At 49.7% G+C, this 21499-nt stretch overlaps 1 protein-coding gene across 1 annotated transcript in view; it reads left to right on the top strand.

The window, feature by feature from the left end:
* TMEM266 (transmembrane protein 266) overlaps positions 1–21499 on the top strand; it is a 139193-nt gene that overhangs the window by 52041 nt on the left and 65653 nt on the right. Inside the window, exons 2-4 of the mRNA XM_081230155.1 lie at positions 1847–1978; positions 4452–4640; positions 20751–20905. Of these exons, the coding sequence (XP_081086281.1) occupies positions 1941–1978; positions 4452–4640; positions 20751–20905 (382 nt within the window). The 5' untranslated portion in view covers positions 1847–1940. The remainder of the gene's footprint in view (positions 1–1846; positions 1979–4451; positions 4641–20750; positions 20906–21499) is intronic.

Here is a 21499-nt window from a genome sequence, read left to right as displayed (position 1 = left end):
TGGACAAACTGAGGACAGAGGGCCAGTGAGTGGGAGCCAGGCTCTGACCATTTTTGGGACAGCAGCCTTGAAGCAGATCTTATTTCCCTGCCCAGGGATTGAACCTAGCCGCTAGTCCACCAGGGGCTAGAGGCTAGAAGCAAAGTTCCCTGGTTCTTACCTCCTTTGAAAGCAAAAATGTTTCAAGGAGGCAAAAACTGCAAAACAGATACAAAGTTTATTATAAGAGGCACAGCACAACTGTATGGGAGAGCACAGAGAGAAACAGTTTATTTATCTAAGGCAGAAGCAAGGCAGAAATACACACCCAGAGAGGAGTGCAGGCTTCCTGAATGAGGAGGCAGTACAGAGGCGATTGAAATCACTTATATAGGGCAGTCCTTCCGGTCTTCGTTTACATTTGGCTGAGTATCTTGTTTCTTTTTTCACACCTGACTGGCCCTGGGACCCTCCCCAACATGCATAGGCAACTTTTTGCTAAGATGGATCCCACCGCAGAGGACTGTGGGGGTATGTCCACACTTATTATGGGGTGGCGCCCCCTCCCTTTTTGATCCCCAAGGAGCCTTCCTGCGCATGTGTAGACAGGGAAGTTTTCCTTGACCTCAGGAGTGGTCATCTTATCTCTTTACTTCAGCAGAGCTCAGCTTCTGCCACTAGCTTTGTCCTTGGAGCATCTGGGTGAGAACAAAGCTTCCATTTTACTCTACTTGACAGACATCAGCTGTCCAGCCCAGGGGCCCATCTATCTCCTCACTCATGACCACAGGCAGGCTGGCTCAGGATGTGCTGCCTGTCTCCTGGAGAGACCCAACTGGGAAGAAGAGAGGAAAGCCTGGAAGAGTGGAGAGACAGAACTACCAGAGGAGAGGGAAATCTCGGGAGAAAGAAATTTCTGGGGAAATGAGATTTTTTTTTTTTTTTTTTTTGCTGTACGCGGGCCTCTCACTGTTGTGGCCTCTCCCATTGCGGGGCACAGGCTCCGGACGCGCAGGCTCAGTGGCCATGGCCCACGGGCCCAGCTGCTCCACAGCACGCGGGATCCTCCCGGACCGGGGCACGAACCCGTGCCCCCCGCATCGGCAGGTGGACTCCCAACCACTGCGCCACCAGGGAAGCCCCAAAAGGAGATTTTTTAAAAAAAAATAAATTTATTTATTTATATTTATTTATTATTTTTGGCTGTGTTGGGTCTTCATAGCTGCCCGTGGCTTTCTCTAGTTGCCACGGGCGGGGGCTACTCTTCATTGCAGTACGTGGGCTTCTCATTGCGGTGGCTTCTCTCGTTGCGGAGCACTGGCTCTAGAGCACGCGGGCTTCGGTAGATGCAGCGCGTGGGCTCTAGAGCACAGGCTCAGCAGTTGTGGCTCACGGGCTTCGTTGCTCCATGGCATGTGGGATCTTCCCGGACCAGGGCTCAAACCCGTGTCTCCTGCATTGGCAGGTGGATTCTTAACCGCTGCGCCACTAGGGAAGCCCGGAAAATGAGATTTTTGAGACAAACCTGATTTTTGAGATTCCTAAAGCTGAAGTATAAAGTTACCCTGGTTTTTCCTTGTCTATTTAGTAGAAAGAGCTGTGGTCCAATCTGGCTCTCTGCCATCTCTGTGTGACACAGAAAATTCACTTTATCACTCTGGGCCTGTTTCTTCATCTCTAAAAAAAAGTGAAATTATGCCTATTGCTATCCGCCATAGGTAATGGTAGGAATCTGTTCACTATTACTTTGAAGGAAAGTCTATATGGAAGAAAGTTCTAAGGGCTTCCATTTTTAGATGAGCTTAGGAGGACTTTGGTTTGACATCTGAGTGTAATAAATTCCTACTATTCAATTATTTGTTTTCAGGGCACCACATTTGTATGCCTTATAGAACCCACGCTTGGACATGCTGATGTCAGGCTTCAAGACAGCTGAGCCCCACTAGACACCCAAAAAACCCATGGCTCTGGTTGCATCTTTCAACATGACCAGTCCGCAGTAAGTAGCATTTGGATCTGCTCTCTGTGGATACTGAGTTGGCACATCAGGATTGGGGGTACAGCCAATAGCTCCTTCCCCAGCCCTGTAGAGATGGAGGGGCTCCAGGTGGTTTTGTCCTTGAGCCTGACATTAAAATAATGTGTTAAAATCTACTTTTTCTCAGAGTTACCTTATTCATGTCATCTCATTTTTTAGTTCAAATAGGCAGAGGAATTCTGCAATCCAAAACTGGGATTGTAATCCCATTGCTAATCCTGTGGGATTGCTAATATCAGATTGGCTGAAACAAGTCTCATGACTGAACACAGCATCAAGGGTGGGGAAATATACTCTTCCTTTTGATGGGAAGCTCCAAAGTCACGTGGCAAAGTGAGGGGTGAAGAGCAGAGCCACTGATACGTGTTGCCCACCATACTGTTCTTCATATTCAAGACCAGGGAATAGTCCCAATACTCAGGCTATAACTGTGAGACCTTCACTCCCCCAAAGGAGGCCTTGTCTCCTCCCGCTGAGATGATCCATGGCCAGAGATGGTGCTGGGCCACTATGACCACTGGCAAGAGGGGAACAGAGGGCAGGAAGGCAGGAGTAGCTTATTCCGTGCTTCTCAGAGCCACATCCTGTTAGTTTCAGAAACTCTCCCCAGCCCTCCATGAACATCATGATCAGAAAGCTCTACTTGTTCAGTTTGGCAGTCCATAGTTTCCAAAAGAACAAATTTGACCCAGCATCTACTTTTTGGGAAACATCTGGAAGAGCCAGGATTCCCCCCATGAACACCCACACTTTTATTTCAATTGTTGAGAAACACACAGAAGCTTCACATCCTGTGACTGTCTATCTGAAGATCTTGAGTCATTTTGTAAATGCCACACCATGATGAGTACTATTATCTGTGCTTGACAGGTAGCAAAGAGCTAAGGTTTAAATAAAGCCTATAAAAGAGAAGTGGGGCATTGGAAATTACTTGGTGAATTCAGGTAGTTTAGGCAGCCAGTCTGTGGTGTTCAAGGAAAAATCCCACTTTTTCCTCAATTATCTGGGATGATTCAAGCAAAAGAGAAGTAGGCAGATTCAGTTCCAAACTTTCTGGATAACTGCCACTGTGTATTATTGGTTAGCTTCCAATGGTGGCTGGAAAAGTTTAGAATGTAGAACTGTCCAGCCAAGTATAGGAACTTATCACTCCAGAGCCCCTCCCACCTGCTCCATATTTCTTACATCCATGTCAGATCACAGAGAAAGAATAGAGCCTCTATTCCACCTCCTCATGCTTCAGCTGGAGAAACTGAGGCCCCAGAGGACGTCCGCAGAAGTCAGCATTGGAATCGGCACCAGAGCCCCAGAACAGTTTATCGCAGACTGGGCTGCGTTCCAACTGTCCTCTCAGTGTTCCCTCAAATATTTAATTTTTACTCCTCTCCACTGTTTGGCCAGAGGCACAAGACCCAGCCCCTCAGATTTTACAGACGAAATAGGGTCAAGGATGTGTTGGGGGAACCAAAGGTGGCAGCCCAGGAAGTTAAAGGGAAATGGTCCAGCCCACCATCTCCTCACAGTGTAGCTGTTGGTGTTTTGGAAGAAGAGTTCTTAGTTACTGAACACACTGCAGGATGTGTAATGTCCCCTTTCTTATTTATGTCATTAGTGACCTCCTTTGGTAATGTGACAGCCACAAATGCCTCCACCAATTGTCAAATGTCCCTGGTGGGTTGGGAGGTAGTCCTGCCTCTGGTTGAGATGCCCTGTAATGCCAATGGAGCTGTGGGTTACTTGCAGTGCCCTAGGTGAGCCTGATGGTAACCTAGTAGGAGACCCAAAACCCCTCAGACATTTGTTCAAGTGACCTCCATTTCCTACTGTCAACCTTATAAAGGCAGCTGTAGTAGGACCAGTTTAAGTAGGAAGTGAGTGGCACCCAGAACAGTTGGCTCCTCCTGTCCTCACTGCCCCAAAGCTCACTTGGTCCCTACAGGCCTCCAGGTCAGCTCCCCAAGCACCAGCAGTACATCCAGTTGTGAACAAACACCTCTCTTCTCTATTGTGGTACAGATGGTAGAAACATTCCCGAAGACCTTTACAAAGAAACACGGAAGACAATTTAAAAGAATGTATTACTCTAACATAAAGTCTAGTTATTGAGAAGCCTAAAAATCTAAGTCCTGGCTTTGCTGGTTGGCAGAGTTTCCATCTGGGTCTTTACCTTCCTTTGATGAAGGACCCTGCCCCCCAAACCTCATATTTTAAGATCTGAGCATGCTTCCACTTTTCCCCAGTTGGTGAGGGAGATGCGGCTGGTAGGGCCTCAGTCCAGTCCCTGGGTTGGTCAGCAGGGAAGAATGGTGACCTCACACTTCCCCTGCCCTCCTCCAGCACAGATTACAGTTCATTCTCCCTCTTTTCCTTGGGGAATGGAAAAATCATTTTGTTCTTGAGGGATAACTCTGCCCTGTTGCCATCCCCGACTCAGGCCTGCCACAGAAGGAGGAACTTCTGAAGTTGAGATCATCTCCCAACAAGTAGACGAAGAAACCAAGAGCATTGCTCCTGTGCAGCTGGTGAACTTTGCCTATCGGGACTTGCCCCTGGCTGCGGTTGACCTCTCCACAGTGGGCTCGCAGCTCCTGTCAAACTTGGATGAAGATTACCAAAGAGAAGGGTAGGTGTTGCTACCGTCGAGTAGCTAAGACGTCTCTTGCGTAACTCCCTGGGTTTCCATGGGTACCTCCAGTGAGGCAGCCCAGGGACGAGAGGTGCTGAATAGTAAGAGACCAGAAGTTCACATCAGGCCACCCCAGCTCTTCTCCTCAGATATTGTTTCCTCAGAAAAAGGCTGTGGGCACAGAAAATACCTGTCACTGCTAGACAACCTATTAAGCGACATTTGCTTGGAACTCGGGGAATTATAAAATTAAAGGCTGTCACACTGCATAATAGCCCATCCAACCCCCAATCTGGACACCTGGGAATCAGGAGACCAACAGGATTTAGTGTGACTCACCCAAGGTCTCAGCGCCTGTAAAGAATGGATTTAGAGTATACTTTCCTTTTATCAAGTCTTCTTTCACCAGGGACGAGATGGGGAAGAAAGCATGTGTGCAGTAACATGCTAAGGGTAGGAGGGAATTTAGCACCATTCATCCAGGAGCTTTGCAGACCTTAAGAAGGTCTACTACTTTTTCCAGTGAGAACAAATAGCATATGCTGGCCCCTGATTCAAAGGAGTGGCCCCTACCTACTCCTACTTAACTGGTCAATCAGATTGGATGCCTTTGTTCAATCTGGACAGGGGAGACACAGCAGTGACACCCTCCATTCACGTGGGGGAAGCTGAAGGCTGGACAAGGGCAAGAACAGGTCCTTGGGTCACAGGGCAGCTCAGGCTTTCCCCAGCCCCACCCTGTTGCTCTTAGATATAGACTTTTAAACATTGGCCAGGAGCTTGGGAGCCAGTTCTGGGCTACTCTCCTTCCTCAGATGCCACCGCTAAATATTTTGGAACATGCTGACAGCTTTGAATATAAAAACGAAGGGTTGCCAGGTTATTTTAGAAGCAAATGAGAAGTCTTAGCTACAATTAAATTTGCAGAGCTTGGATTCCCTGTAAGTGTTTTTGAAGGGCCTCCCCGCTTTCCTAAGATAAATTGCCTAGCAATTGTGAAACCATACACCTTTTGCAAAAACTTCACTCCAGTGGCTTTCTCTGAAAATATAATTTTTTCTAAGTACTGTGCTTAGAGTCAGCAGGACATTGGAAACAAGGATAGGCAAATGGGTCAGAAATAGTTCAGGGTGGCCTGGTGGAGGGTGGCAGCATTCTGAGCATGGGCAGCACCATCCAACCACAGGGCCAGCTTCTCCAGGTCTCCAGGTCCTTGGCTCCGCCAGAGATGTTGGCGGTCAAGCCTTCCCTGAGCACCTGGCTACTGTGCCACTGCCTTCTGGAGGTCAAAATTGGTAGTGCAGCCTGGTATCCTGCCCCAGCCATTCTCATGGACTCATTTCCCGCCCCACCAGCGCCACCTTTAGGCTCTTTTCAAGTTTATAGTTGGAAGGCAAGGAAAGAAGCGGGGAGACCTTGGAGAATCTAGTTCCAGACCCTATCCACACCTGCACCCTGTAGGCATACGCACCACAGGTGGTCCAGGCTTTGGGGGCACCACTCCTTAGCCTGAACTGGAGAAGGCAGAGTCCCTGCTTTGTCATTCCGTTTGCTTCTGAATCAGGCCCCTGCAAGGTTTCTTCTGAGCAGGGAGAATACAGATGGGATGCCTGCAAGGCCAAGAGGCTCTTGATTTGGTTTGAGTCTCCAGGTGTGCCCTGGAAAGCTGCTCCTGTTGGGTAAATAGGAAGCAGCCGGGTGAAGGGATTTGCTTCGCTGCTGGAGTTCTCGGCAGCAGGCTCCATTGGCAGCCAGAGGGCTTCCTGGAGGAAGGAAGAGCAGGCACAGGACACAAGCCAGGTGACAAGGAAGCAGAACAAAAGCACACTGTGAAGGGGGAAAAAAGCCTCTCTTCACAAGCTTCTTGGCTCTTGCTGCATTTCCTGGGGTTTTCCCCAAATTTCCAACCTGGCCCTTTCTGAAATGATGCAAAACAACACGATTTACAGTTCTGGTAGGTCTTCGAAAAGCTTTGGTGTAAGTCTTGTCAAATACACCTCTTCCTACTCAGGGAAGTGTTATATACAGGAATGAATCTTTTCTGTAGGAAATGAAGGGACCTCAGGGACCCCAACAAGATAGTGCCCAGCCACCCCACCATTCACTTCTTTTGAGCTCAGTGGTATTTCAGTGCTTTTAAGTTTCCCAGAATCTAAGAATGTTAGAGCTGGAAAAATCCTTAGAAAGTATGTATTCTAAATACTCTAATAGGATAGCAGAGTCTAGAGAGTGGAAGGAACTTGTGCAAGGTCACACAGTGACAGAGACAAAAATAGAGCCCTGGCTCCTGATCCAGGCTGGCACTACTGGGCTTCCATTTGTCACCTGTCCCTTTACAACATCACAGTTGTGACTATGGTTAGCATACATTGTACATGATACCATTGTTAGGCTATACCATCAAAGGCCCTTAACTTTTTGGCGTGCAGTCACTGAGATGTGGGTAAACCCCTAGGCACAGGTGGAAGAGTTTCATCTGTCTCAAGCTCCTTGACTTTCCTAACAGCGCTTTGTCCTTCTCGTGGACCTGCCTAGCAGAGCTTAAACTGCAGAGCTATCTGTTGTCTACCCTCTTTGCTTCTACACACAGACTGCTGAGGGCTCAGGTAGGAAAGTCAGACAACTGTGCAGATTGGTGCTGTCTTAGTCTGGTGGGGTTTCCATAGCAAAGGACCACCAACTGGGTGGCTTAAACAACAGGTATTTATTTTCTCACGGTTCCGGAAGTGGGAAGTCCAAGATTGAAGTGCCAACAGAGTCAGTGGCTGGCGAGAGCTCTCTCTTTGGGCTGCAGACAGCTGCTTTCTCGCTGTGTTCTCACATGGCCGTTCCTTGTTGTGCGTGAGTGGAGAGAAAGAGTGAGCTCTGATCTCTTCCTCTTCTTATAAGGGCACTAATCCCATCATTAGTCATTAGGGGCCCCACCCTGACCTCCCAGAAGCCCACCTCCAAATACCATCACATCAGGGTGGGGTGGGTGTGGTGCTTAGGGCTTCAACCTTTGGGGGGTGGGGGGGAAGGACACAAACATTCAGTCTATAAAAGCACCTCCCAGACTCAAGGCCTCCAGTCTCAACTTGCTTCTCAGTTTTGCCTGACAGTTCTCTGTGGTCCTGGTTAGCTTTCACTCCTGGTCCCCAGGTGGCCATTTCAGATTGTTTCCATTTCCCTCAAGCCTTCTCTTGCCTCCAGCAGATGACCTCCTCTCCTCCTTCCCTAAGAAAGTAGAAGCAGTCACAGATGAGCTTCACCCCACCCCTCAGTCGCTCGCTTCCTCCCTTCTAGGGCCAACCTCACCTCTGAGTTCTGATTCCCCTCCCCTCACACCTTCTCATGAACTTTGCTGCATCAGTTGCGTCCTCACACTGACTCCTCACACGCTCAGGTCTCTCACATCCCCCCTCGACTCCACGTCCCCGTTAGCTGCCACTCTCTCTTCCTTTTTGCAGCCAAACTTCTTAAAAGCCTCATCTGCACTAGCCATGCCCCCTTTGCTCTCTCCCATTCATTCCTCACCCTACTGCAGTCCAGCTTTAGCCCCATCCACACCGTGGAAACTGCTCTCCTCAAGGTCATCAACGGCCTCCGTGTTGCTAGGGTCCTTACACTGTCCTCTGTCCAGCATTTGAAAACGTCATCCACTCCCCGCCCTTGAAACACTGTCTTGTGTGTCCTCTGCTCTATCACACTTTCTGGATTTTCTTCCTACCCCTCTGGCTGTCCATTCTAGGCCTTTTAAAACTTGTTCTTTCTCTGCTTTGTCCTTAGATGTTGGGGTTCTTCTTTTTCTGTCTTTGGCCAGTTTAGCTCTACTAATTCTACCCACTGGGTAATTGCATCCACCCCCATAACCAAAATTCACATTCTTCAGCTTGTAACTTTCAAAGCTGAGTCTCTAGCACAGCTGCTCTCTCTCTCTCTCTCTCTCTCTCTCTCTCTCAAACTGCTGGCTCACATCCAACTACTTCCTGGACATCTCCACAGGATCCCAGACACGCCTAGAATCCTAACAAGTGTCTGTGGAATTATCTGTTCTTCTACCTCTGAGTTGGCTGCATATTTGAGAAATGTTCTTGTCTCCACCCAAGTCATTGCTAAAAATAGCTTTTTGGTGACAGCATTTAAATCCAGCCTGAGGAACCCTTATCTGCCCAACCAGGACTTCTGGCCATCTCAGACCCAACAAGGCCCCAAACTGAACTGTCTTTTCCCAAAACATATTCTGTCTGGCCCCAGTCAGTGGATCTAGACTTACCTGGCTGGCCTCCCCAGCCCATTACCAGAGGGAGTCACATGTGCATATTGGCTTATTTACAATGACCCTCAGCCTCCTTCCTGCCTCAACAGGAGCCAGTGACTTCCAAGACACCAAAGATCCATGAAGCCAGTCGGTCAGTCATAGTCACCACTGGAACTTACATCCTTCTTCCTCCCCTGCTCTGGCTCCCTCCTGTCCATGTCCACTGCCCATGAAGCCGCTGACACTGACAGTGTCCACTGTGGGAACGCTAGTGCCCAGTTCAGGGCCTTTCAGAAACCACAAGGCCACAGGATGCCCATGCAAGGTGGGGAAGAAAAGCCTCCCCTCCCCCCAGACTCTGTACCAAGCTATCAGTGAGCCCAGAAGTGTCTCTGCTTATGGCCACCGCTCTGGTCCTATTTGCTTCTGGCCTTCACTTCCCTACACCCAGGTCTCCAGTTCAATCCAAGGGGCTGCACTGGCATATCACGCCAGCTACACCATCACCATCATCACCATCATCATCATCATCATCATCCTTTCCCTCCTTGCATCTTCCCCCCAGCCATGCGCCTCCTCCTTCAGTAGCGGTAAAACACAGGTCTCCATGAATGTCTGCAGATGTGAACAGACAGAGAAGGGGGAAGGGGAACAGAGGAGGTTCTTGAGCACGTCTGAGCCCCAGCTGAGCCAGCCACAACGCCCCACTACATCGGTACCCTGAGAGACCAGCTTAATTTCTCCTCCTTCATCCTCATGTTCTGTCATCTCCAAGTCCTGTACCTTTCTACTGCCCTAATATCTCTTCACTGCATCATCCTTCTCACAAAGGATTGGTAACCCTATCAGCCAGGTGCTTTGGACTGCATACCACAGGAAGCCTATCTCAAACTCAAACAATGAAGGTTTTCATCAGCCCATGGCCCATGGAGCCCAGAGCTAGGGCAGCTTTGAGGTTGGTCCAGACCCTTAACAGTAGCAACAAGGACCAGATTCCTTCTATCTGTCCACTCTGCTGTCAACAGTGTTAGCTTCATCCTGATGCTGTAAGATTCCCCTTATTTTTTGAGAGGGTTGCCCTTGGTAATCTGGCCACATCCTTCTTCATACATGTCTGGCAAGAGAGAATGGCTACCCATCATTCTCTTTTAAGAGCAGCAAAGAACTTTCCCAGAATCCTTTATTTGCTCTCTCCTCATGTCCCACTGGCTAGAATTGGGTCACATGGTAAGGGGTATGGGAATCCACAGCCCAATCAGGGCCACCCCTTGAATTGTGTCATTTCCCAAAACACACTGTTGTTACCCCATGGGTCAAGGGTGGGATGGATATTGGAGAATTGCCCGCAATACACCACAGTCTCTAAGAAAGCCAAGCCTCCATTCATAGCTTTTGATCCAGAATTAGAACTTCCCTTTTTCCTTTCTAGTCATTGTTCGATTTGGAAAAGATCTAGAAGCATGCCTGCCTTCTCAGACTGTTTCTTCAGTAACTTGGTTGGCTCGATTATTTCGCTCAGATACAGTTTGAATTGTGTCCACTATCCCAGGGGACAACGCTTTGTGTTTCCATGTAACCAGAGCCCCTTCAGCCTGGTTGCCTTTGGACATCACCCCATTCAACAGTGGGAAAGTGAGACACAGAACTGCTTCTCAGTGAACCAACTGTCCACCTTTGGAAGAGGGACACTGGGTTTGCAGGAGGCTAACTCATGGCACATACTGGGAGTTCTACTCTTTCTCAACCAGCTACACTACACTGAAGGCCTGATTGGTTTGCAGGGTCTGGGCTAGACAAGAGGCCACAGCAGACAGAAAATTCGGAGAAGCGCAGAACCTCCACCCTAGGGAAGCTCACAGCCGATAGGAAAAATGATGGTGACAATATATGTGTGAGGAAGGCAGCGAAGGCAAGGGTCATCACCCGCTTTTATAGAGGAGACTCTGTGGGCCACATCGAGAGATAGTGCTCCCCATCTTTTTAGTGGAAAGAGGGTGCAGAGAGGGTCATGGAAGAGTAGGTAGGATAGTCTTTGTCAAAATATTAAAAAAAGTAAGAAATGAAAGATATTCAGCCTTTTGTAATTATTTACATTTTAGGGTTCTAAGAGGTCTGACCTGGTTGGTCAGGGCCAGACCCGCAGATGGGAGAAGCTTGGAGGAAGGCTGGGTAGACAGAAAGGAACGTTATTGCTTGGAGATGATGCCAATGGCACATTTCTGCTGGAACTTGACAATCAGAGAAAGAAAACCTAATGGTTTTGAGATGTCAGGCTAGGAAAAGATGACAGGGTCCAATATAGCAACATCTTTAAATGAGGACTGAAATACTTTTAGATATGCCAGCAAACAAAGGCTGGAGGCAAAGAGGGAGGAGGGGAGGTACCCCCTGAGCCATAACCCCAAATTCCCTTCTCTTTTCCCATACTGTCCAGCCCAAGGACCACCCCCTCCGGAAAATCTTCTGTCCCCCACCCCACCCAGGCCAGAGCCTCACCTTGGTGCACCCATAGCCCTTGACCTTCTTCTAGCTCAGCACTTGTGACACTGAGCTCTACTCTGTTCTCAAGTCTGCCTCTGGTACTGGACCAAGTGCTCCCTCAGGGCAGAGATCAGATCCTTTGAGCCTGGAACCGAGGGGTGTTGATTAAATGAAGGAATGACTTGAGTGAGTGAGTGGATGAGTGAGGCTGTGTTCAGATAAGGATTAGAAGAGAAGGGGAAGGCCACTTCCATTTGGGGAGAATTGGGGGCTGGCTCTAGACCTGTGTGGCGTCCAGGAAGAACCACAGGAAGGGACCAGGCTTCTCACTGCCCACAACTCAAGGCCATAGTCTGTGGCTGGCCCAGCTTTGAGCATCCCTGCTAATTCCACACCCCCTCCACAAAGTCATCCTAAAACAAGTAAATCAGATTTGCCTCAGAACATGCCCACTTCACTTAGTACAATCTTAGCAACCTTTTAGAAGAAGGGAAGGCTTTTGGGGGTTCAGGGTTAAAAGGCAGTTCCATCCCTGCCATGACCTTGCAAGTGCAAAGTCCAGAAGTTCTGCATCACGTGGCTTGTGAAGTCTTTGATTCATTTTTCCCTCAAGGGAGAAGAAAGTTAAAAAGAGCTTCTTTATTCCATTTGCTTGATGCCAAGGAGATTTGTCTGTAATAAAACTCTGCCTCCTCCTCTGGCACACCAGCTGTCCCTGGACCCAAGCTGACCCTGTGACCCACGACTCTTTATATTTTTCGTAGGCTCAGGCTTCCATGGGGGTTCTTGATGTCCCAACCAGGAAATAAAGGTTTGATTCAGATCAAAAAGTATTTTCTGGTAAGCACAGGTGAGCCTATTTCCTGTAGTCCAAGAACTGCAAAGATTTTATACTGATTAAGAAGACAGTAAGTTCACAGATATATTATTTCTCAGCAAAATAAAACCTCTTGTCCTCACAGGGCAGGGTGTACAGCCTCTGGAGAGCACTAGGTGGCGGCAGAGCACCTCTGACCACCTTCGCGTGGGTGTGTGAGCACTGCATGGAATGGGGTGGGGGACTTGAAGCCAAGGCCAGGTCCCCCAAGGAAGGTGAGCTGACTTTATGGGATTTGGGGGCCTCCAGTCATCTGCGGATGCCCTTGAGATCTGAACTTTAGCCAAAGAGAAGAAGACGGAGCTGGCCATCCCGGGATTTGCCAAGCCACAGCTCAGAACCAGAGAAAGCTGGACAGAGAAGTGGGCGTGGGGTGTGCCTGAAAGCCGTAGCCCACTGGTTCCCACCAGGGTAGGAAGCTGACCTCATTCAGGCAGCCCCGACCACAAAGCAGAGCATGAAGGAGACTCTCAGACTTCTGGCCAGTTCCCAGAATTGAGGACTCGAGGTGGGAGAGGTTCTTGTGGTCCCTTGGTCCAGCAGGGCCCCACTCCCTCCCCTGAGTAGACTTGAACCCCATGGAAGCCCTTCAGAGATGTGTGGGCAGTGCCCTGGGTTCCCCCAAGTAGGGGGAGCCAGCCGATGGTGCGTATTAGCCATTGTGTTCCCAGAGGAGGGTTGGTGGCTCGCCAAGCTGGGTGACAGCTCCTGGGCTGGGCTCTTGCCACCACACCCTGCTATCTTTCCCAGCGCTTGCCTTTCCCAGGATGCAAGAAATCTGAGATTCTGGAACAAGAACATGTCAGACTCCCGTGACCCCAGCTGCACACAGCCCTCCTCCCTCCCTCCGCCCCAAGGCAGTGGGGCTAACCTTTAGCTCTGATTGCAGAACGGAAGCTGCTCGTATGGGAACTTCAGTTTCTTCAGTTCCCCCAAGGGCTGGGAGAGTCACCTCTGACCTCCAACCTGAGAGTCCTCGTGACTGCAGTGTGTTGTGTGCTCGCATTTCTGGGTGTTTTGTGCTGCTGTGGCTTGCCTCTTGGAATTGGGTACAGGAACAAAGGGGATGCTTGACAGTGCTTTTCCTGCTCTTCTGGTTCTCCCTGTGGGAGTGAGAAAGAAGTACACGGGTGTCCCTGTGGGTGTTGGGTTGATGGTTCTCATGGGTGGATATTTGTCTCTGAAGAAGTTCTGCACATGTGAGCTCATTTCCCTCTCCTGCTTTTTCCTCTCCCTTTATGTGTTTAGCTTTTCAGGGTAGTCTAGGGCAAAGAGCTCGTTGCATAGTCTGAATTCACTTATAAGGCTGCAGGCTCCATGCGGATGAAGGCCCTGAACACTCTCCTGTGCTTAGCACCCAGTACAGTGCCTGGCACTTAGTGGGCATGTAATGACTATGTGAAGAATGGAATGGGTGTTGAAACTGCCCATATTTAGATGATTAATCCCTTTTCTAATGCTCACATGCCTAAATCATCATAGTAGATATGAATGGTAGCCGTGTGGTAAGCATTATGTTATGGGCTTTACATATGTTATTTTTAATATTTTAGAACAACAATCCTGCAGTAAGATAGTACTTATTCCCATTTGGGAGCTTAGGAAACTGGGGATCAAAGATCGCACTCAGAGTTCAGGCAGTGGTGGGGCTACAGTTACCACCAAAACCTAGACAAATGGAAGAGTCTGGCTTTCCCCATTGTTTGTCAACAGAGAAAAAAATAGAAGGAATTGCCTTTTAAAACTACTAGATGAGTTAACATTTGTAAAGTGCTCGGAATAGCATACGTGCATACTAAGTGCCTTATAAGTGTTTGTTAAATCAATAAAAATAAAACCCAGGTCAGTGCCAGAAGTTGGATTTAAGTCAGCTTCGTGGCTTTCTCTGACAGTATTTTAATCCTCTGGAATAAATACAGTAAAGAAAAATAAAGTGGGGCCACAGGATGTTCTGCTGACAAAAACACCACCAAGTCTGTGGCCTCCAGGCCGCAGGTGTTTAGCGTCACAGAATTGGAGTATCTCAGGGCCTGGAGGGGTCTCAACTGCCCAGTCCCAGGGTTTGAACTCGGATCCCAGGTGTCCTTAGAAGACCTATGAGTGAGAATCAAGGGGTCCGTGCACCCCTTGGAATGTTATGCACAGTGTTGTGGTTTTGTGCACTGTTCGGGTATGGGGCCACGGTTTTCATGCCCTGGAGAGCTCTGCAACACAGAAGGGTACTGAGGCTCTGGTCTAGCAGTGCCTCCCAAGGTAAGAGTTGAGGCAGGTTGGATAGGCTCAGCACCCCAGACTTCATTCAGGCTTCAACTACACCCCCTTTCTTTGGGGACTTGATGGATGGAAATCTCTGTTGAGTAGGACTGGCAGGCCATCTGGTCTGGCCACCTACTGGGAAATAAGCTCTTCTGTGATCTTCCACCTCCTCCAGGGACATCATGACTGTCCACTGCCTGTGGACTTTGCAGGCAACTTGGGGGTCTCCACAATCCTCATACCTCGCCACCGCCCCTTCCCCCCATCGTGCATCCTCCCAGCCATGCCAGCCTGGCAGCCACACTGTGGATTGCCAGGGTGGGAGAAGCCAGACCCCCCCCAGGAGCAAACACAGCCCCTGCCATCCTGGCACTGCACAGAGCAATTCTGCTCTGCCTTTCAGAATGGGGCTGTTTCAGTGCCAGGCTTGGGAATGCTGCCTGATGGAGCAGTGACCTGGAGCCGCCTCCTTCTGGGCCACTCTCGTGGCTTGACCTCATATAAAGGATTCATCAGAAACTTGCCAGAGTTCATTTTAATATTCTAAAAGTTATCCTCTCAAACTTTTATGAAGATACCTAAGTATATAAAGCAGAAGCAGTAAGGGTACTCAGCCTCTCCTCCCTCTCCAGGGTTTCTCTGAGGCCTCAGGAGTGACTGGTGCACCCTCACAGTAGAACAGTCACCTGCCTGCCAGGAGATGCCATCTGGTTGGTATTTACAGACTTTGGCAGCCGAAGCCGGCCTCCTGGAGCTGTCCCCTCGCTGCCACTGCACCAAGATAGGAAATTGAGAGACGCCTGCCCTCTGGTGGTGATCCTGGGGATAACACCACCCTGAGAACCAGCTCTAGGACTTTGATGGGCTGAATGCTCAAGAGATGGAGGAAGGTATCTTTTCTAATTAAAGAGTCAATGCTGATTTCCCTTTTGGCCCATTAAACTCCTTGAGTCATTATTTAATCACTCAGGGATACTTTGAAGCTGGAAAGATTCTATTTTTCTACTAAAACCCAGTCTCCAAGGAATATCTGAGTCATTTGAATTTCAGAGGAAATTTTATTAGTAACTGGGATTTCCAAACACTGGGGCAGCCAGAAAGTCTGCTGCTTCAGCCCAGCCTCTGTTCTGGAGTCTTGGGGTCCATGGTCCTACTCCTCAAGGAGCTGGAAGCCCAGAGCCTGCTTGGACTCCAGCTTCAGCCTCAGGTCTGGGCTAAGAAGCCCTCGATGCCCCCAAACACATACACTCAGTCTCAGTGAGTGGCAGTGCTGCCTTCTGCTCCCCAGGGGGCCTAACCTGCTTCACCATTCCCTCAGTGTTGGGTCCTGCACCCTGGCCCCAAGGGCTGGCTGGGGACCTGCTTGCCTTCACTGCCTCATCTCTCCTGCACCCAGACTCCCTTTGCCATGCCCTGCCCACCTCCTGAGCTGCCCGTTACCTCTTGTTAAATCCAAAGCAGTGGTTGTCACCTAAATCACCCAGGATCTCACTGAGATGCAGACACTCATTCAGTGGGTATGGGAAGGCCCAAGAGTCCGCATTTCTAACAAGGTCCCAGGTGATGCTGACGCTGCTGGTCCACGGAGCCCAATGAGAATCAAAGACCAAGGGCAGTGGTTCTCAATCTCAGCTGCACATTGGAATCACCTAAGGAGATCAAAACATACTAAGGCCTGGGTCCCACTCCATTGTTTGTGGTTTGCATGGTCTGGTGTGTGGCCCAGGCACTGGGATTTTTAAAAGCTCTCTTAGTGGTCCTCGGATCAGCCAGGGTTGAGAACCACTGACCTGGATACAGACTGCAGCCTCCCTGCCGCCACTCCTCAGCAGCTACTGTATCCCTGGACACCATCCTTTTTTGGATGGGTGGTCTCCCTCCATCTGCTTCAGTTGAGCCCTCCCCTGCGTGTATTGTCCTGGGGTTCACATAGGGTGTGTGCAAATAGCACCCCTTGAACTTGTGCACAAAGGGGGTTTCAGAAAGTCACCCCCAGACGGGCATAGTTGAGGGGCTTGTAGTGGAAGGCAGAGCAGAGGTGGGGGGAACCACTGGGCTAGTGCAGGAGCGGAAGCACAGGACCAGGGCAGTGAGCATGGGCTCCACTTTACAGCTGCCTTGAGGTTTTTTGGGAACTGCATTGGTTGCCCCATGGGCTGTGGGAACACCTGCAACACCTGCTTGGGGTGGGGTTAGGTCAGCTGCCCCCAGCCCTGAAGGGGAAGCCCTTCCGGGTGAGGCCTACCCTGACCACCTAGTTTAAAATGTCACCCTTCATGCCCTCCTTTCCTCCCACAGTACCCACCACCCTGTAGGACACCATCCCATTTCCTAATTCGTTATGTTTATTGTTTGACTCTCACCCACAGGAATGTCAACTGCCCGAGAGCCATGGCCTGTGTTGATCACAGTGCCTGCCTAGCGCATAGGGTGTCTGGCATTCACTTGACTTCCAGACCTTCCCCTGCCTGGTTTCTGAGTCCTGCCACCTTCCTGGCCCCTCCCTGGCTGCTTCCCGAGGCCAAGGAGTGCCGTGGTGTCAGGGCCAGGCTCGCATTGCCAGCTTTGGACTACAGGTCCCCACTTTTCACCGACCACTTCCCAATAACCAAACTTGGGTCTGCTTAGGAAGTTTTTCTGATCAAACAAGAAAATAAAAAGCAGCATCTTTTCTTCTTTTTTTTTGGCTGGGCCTTGCAGCACGCGGGATCTTAGTTCCCCAACCAGGGATCGAACCCGTGCCCCCTGCATTGGGAGCATGAAGTCTTAGCCACTGGATCGCCAGGGAAGTCCCAAAAGCAACATCTTAACATTTGAAGCCGCAATATAAAATGACTTTTCATTCCCATGGAGAGGCAGGTCAAGTGTAGAGTCTCCTTTTTAGAGGGAAAGCCTGCCACTTGAAGAAACAAATGGTTTGTTTCATCCCTTTCTCCCCGTGGGACCTTCCTCTCAGGGTAGAAGGCCCGGTCTCTGAGGGATGCACCCCACGCTTCTGGGGTGCACAAGGCACAGATGAGATCAGGTGCCCCGCTTCTCACGCTGGACGTGCAGGCGAGTCTTCCTCTGGATGCTCAGCAAGGCACCAGCCCAGGCCGACGGCTTTGGCAGCTGCCCTTTTCATTTATCACTGCAGAGGGGGCTTGCCTCAGATTTCAGGTGACAGTGAAATGGCATCAGTGTAGGGACCACAGACGATTGGACTGGGTTTTAGAGAGGATGTGGAGTTGGAGCTGGGTCTCCTTTGGGAGCCGGGGAGGAGGGCAGGAGGGTGGCAGGAGGGCAGGAGGGTAGGAGGCCGCAGGAAACTTCCAGAGGGAGTGCCGAGGCAGCTGGAGGCGGGGCGAGAACTGGGGTGAGAGGTGCGAAAGATTAAAATAGGGCCAGCGGAAGGGGGCGGGAATGTCATACTATGGGAAAAGGAGGGGTGACACTCCCGGGATGTATCAGGAGGAGAGGAGGTCAGCCAAGTAATGATGGCCAAAGGTACCTTACAGTTCAAAGGGTCTTTCATAGGCAAAAGCATACACAGCTGATAGCACCTGTGGGTGGAGCCTCCAGGATTCTCTGTGCCTCGACCAGGTAGGGTGTGGCTGTCCCTGACCACTCTGGTCCTTCTTTCCTGGCCTCCTGGACAGACACGCTCAGCCCTCCCACCGGTGTCCTTCACATGGCCTTTCCTTTCCTGACACTGTCTTCTCACCTGCATCCCAGGGATCCCATGCATTCCTCTGACCAAATCCCAGCCACCCTCACCAGGCCCCCTCAAGACTCCTCCGCTCTGAATTTAGGGCTGTCAGTTTAGCAAATAAGAATAGAGGACACCCATTTAAATTTGAGTTTCAGATAAACAATGAATAAATTTTTTTAGTGTAAGTATATCCTATACAACGTTTGGGACATACTTATACTAGAAAATCGTTGATTGATTGTTTACCTGAGATATAACTGCTCGTCCCGTATTTTCTCTGGCAACCCTACTGAGCTCCGCATGGTATCAGTTTGGGGTTTACCCTGTAGCCTGTTGCTTATGGGTGGCTCTCGTGAACCTGCAGGAAGGTGGAGAGAAGTGGTTCCACGGGCGACTTTGAAACCCATCTGCAGCGGGTGAAGCAGGTCTTCATCGATAGCCTTCGGTCTGGCCTCCGCTCACCTTTGTCCCCCTGTCTTCTGCTTGTCCTCAGTGAGAACCCTCTCTTCTGCCTGGCAGCTCTCCTCACTTCTCGCACCACGCTCTTGGCCATGGGCGAGGGTGTCCCATCAATCATCCTCTGCTTGTCCAAAAATGCCTTCCTCCTCTTCCCCCATCACCTGAAAGCCAAATTTCCTTGAAGAGCCATGAGCTTTGTCCCACTTTCCAACATCTGGGGCCTCCTTCAAGCTTTCCCTTGATGGACTGTGGGGAAGAAATCTCCCTGAAGCACCTACATTATTCCTTTGGGGAGAAGGGAGCACCTCAAGGCAGAGCTCCCCTTTCCAGAGACACCCTCGGGATCTTCAGGGATGGGTACCGGCTGCTTTGCAGCAGGCTCCAGCCAATTGCTCCCTCTGGACAGGAAGGACAGTGGGTGACGGCCCAATCTTTGGGCCATCAGATAATTTATCATCATCATCATCATCACCATCACCATCAGCTACATGGTGCTTTACAGGTCAGATACATTTTCTCATTTAACTTTCAATAACCCTGGAGGCTAAGGAGTTTTACAGATGGGGAGGCTGAAGTCCAGAGTGCCTTTGACATGGTCCCGAGAGGCTGAAGGCCAAGCCAGAAGTGAGGACTCCCCAGCCAGTGCTGTCTCTGGTATTCTAGGGCACCTAATTCTTCCTCATCAGGGCAGGCAGGTGAGTCCAGCTTGTAAATAACCCACCAAGGCAGTGAGGTTTGACTTCACCATCCCCATGCCCCCTTAGAGGCACTCCCTTTTCACCAGGATCTTGTGTTCCTGAAGCGAGCGGATCAAATGCCCTAAGGGGCCCACCAGCTCTGAGATTCTGTGCCTTCTCTCCACTTCCAAACCTACTCAGGAAAGATTTCATTATCGGTGGCCTCATGTCTTGTATGAACATTCACGATCATCTAATCAAAGGTTTCCCAAAAGACGGTCCATAGAACACTAGTCCCTCCAGGTGCTACGTGACAAAAGGGTGCATGGGCCAGTGAGTTTGGGAAAAACTGATACTGTAATCCCTTTTGGAGCACAGTGATGCATGATAGCATATTAATGGCACTAAAATGTCCTGCAGAGAAAAATATCCACTTAACTTTTTAAAAAATAATTTAAAAAATTTTTATTTTATTTATTTATTTTTGCCTGCACTGGGTCTTCGTTGCGGTGCGCGGGCTTTCTCTAGTTGTGGCGAGTGGGGACTACTCTTCATTGTGGTGCACGGGTTTCTCATTATGGTGGCTTCTTTTGTTGTGGAGCATGGGCTCTAGGCGCATGGGCTTCAGTAGTTGTGGCTCACGGGCTCAGTAGTTGTGGCTCACGGGCTCTAGAGTGCAGGCTCAGTAGTTGTGGCGCATGGGCTTAGTTGCTCCGTGGCATGTGGGATCTTCCCGGCCCAGGGCTCGAACCTGTGTGCCTTACATTGGCAGGCAGATTCTTAACCACTGAGCCACCAGGGAAGCCCTATCCACTTAACTTTGACCCAGATTTTCTAAAACTTATCCAACCCTAGAAACTTTTTATTGAGTAACAATCATTAACATTCTGTGGAACTAGCATTCCTTACAATCTACTTTGAGAAACAGGGATCAGTTCAGATCTTTCCTTGTATAGCTGAAAAAACAGAAAATTCACTTATGAATTCATTGAGCATTTATTAGAGGTGGGCTGAGGGTATCCTAAATACAGAGCCTGTGCTAGGTTCTGAGACCTATGCGGAAGTATAATATAATAAGTGTAATAATAATAATAATAATTCATGCAGCACTTACCACATAGCCAGGCTCTCCACTAACCGTTGTGGTCTTCCATCTTTACAAGAAGCCTGTGAGATGTGGTTTTGTACCCATTTTAAAGATGAGGAGACTGAAGCATGGGGAGATGCTGTGAGCTGCCCGGGTCAGCCTGTATACCGAGCTCCATCTCTTAATGAGATGTTTCTGGTCTTCCGTCATTCTACCCAGTGGCCCCTTGAAGAAAGCTGTGTTTCATCAGGAAGCAGAGCCGGGGAGGTGTTGAGAGCAGGGCTGTGGTGGGGACCTCACCCCCTCTCAGTGCCTTCTTCCCCACTTTTGTCCCCGCAGGTCTACCTGGCTGAAGCCGTGCTGTGGGAAGAGAGCAGCCGTGTGGCAGGTATTTTTGCTCAGTGCAAGTGTCAACAGTTTCCTGGTAGCCTGTGTAATATTGGTGGTGATTCTCCTGACTCTGGAACTTCTAATAGATATAAAGCTTCTCCAGTGTGAGTAGCAAGAGAGATACATATGTAAATACATATGATGTCAATATTCCATGTGCATCCATCAGGGGTCCCCAACTAGCAGTGTGATCTGCCCCCAGCCTGACGGCGCTGCCCACCCCTGGCCCCATGGCCCATGGGGATGACCATTGGGAGGAAAGCATCTGGCAGCTTCTCTCCCTGCCACCCCCAGCATTGCTTTGCCCCCCTCCGCCCAATGTGGCCTCTTCACTCCCCTTCCCCAGCATTCCATGATCAGAAACTGATGAGATCCAAAATGTTGGGGACCCCTGTGTGCACCTTTTTTTTATTGTTCCCATTTGGAATTTTCCAGGTTGGAATTTGCTGTAGCTTAAAGAGAGTTCCCATGTGTGGAGGCGTCTCACCTTGTAGTAACTAATAATGACAGCAGCCACAATGATGCTATGATTCCTTGTATTTTTATCCATCTGTAAGTTGGCAGTGTTATTTATCTATAACGTGATCATTTTGAAAGCACTTCTCCATGTATTTGACCCTAGTAGCAACCCTGTGAGACAGGCAAGACTGGTATTATCCCTTTTTATGGATTTGGGAATTAAGCTTGGGATAAGTTAG

This window comes from Mesoplodon bidens, assembly GCF_964165515.1.
Source record: "Mesoplodon bidens genome assembly, chromosome: 3".
Taxonomy (NCBI): Eukaryota; Metazoa; Chordata; class Mammalia; order Artiodactyla; family Ziphiidae; genus Mesoplodon; species Mesoplodon bidens.
This window is presented reverse-complemented; position numbering and strand designations above follow the sequence as displayed.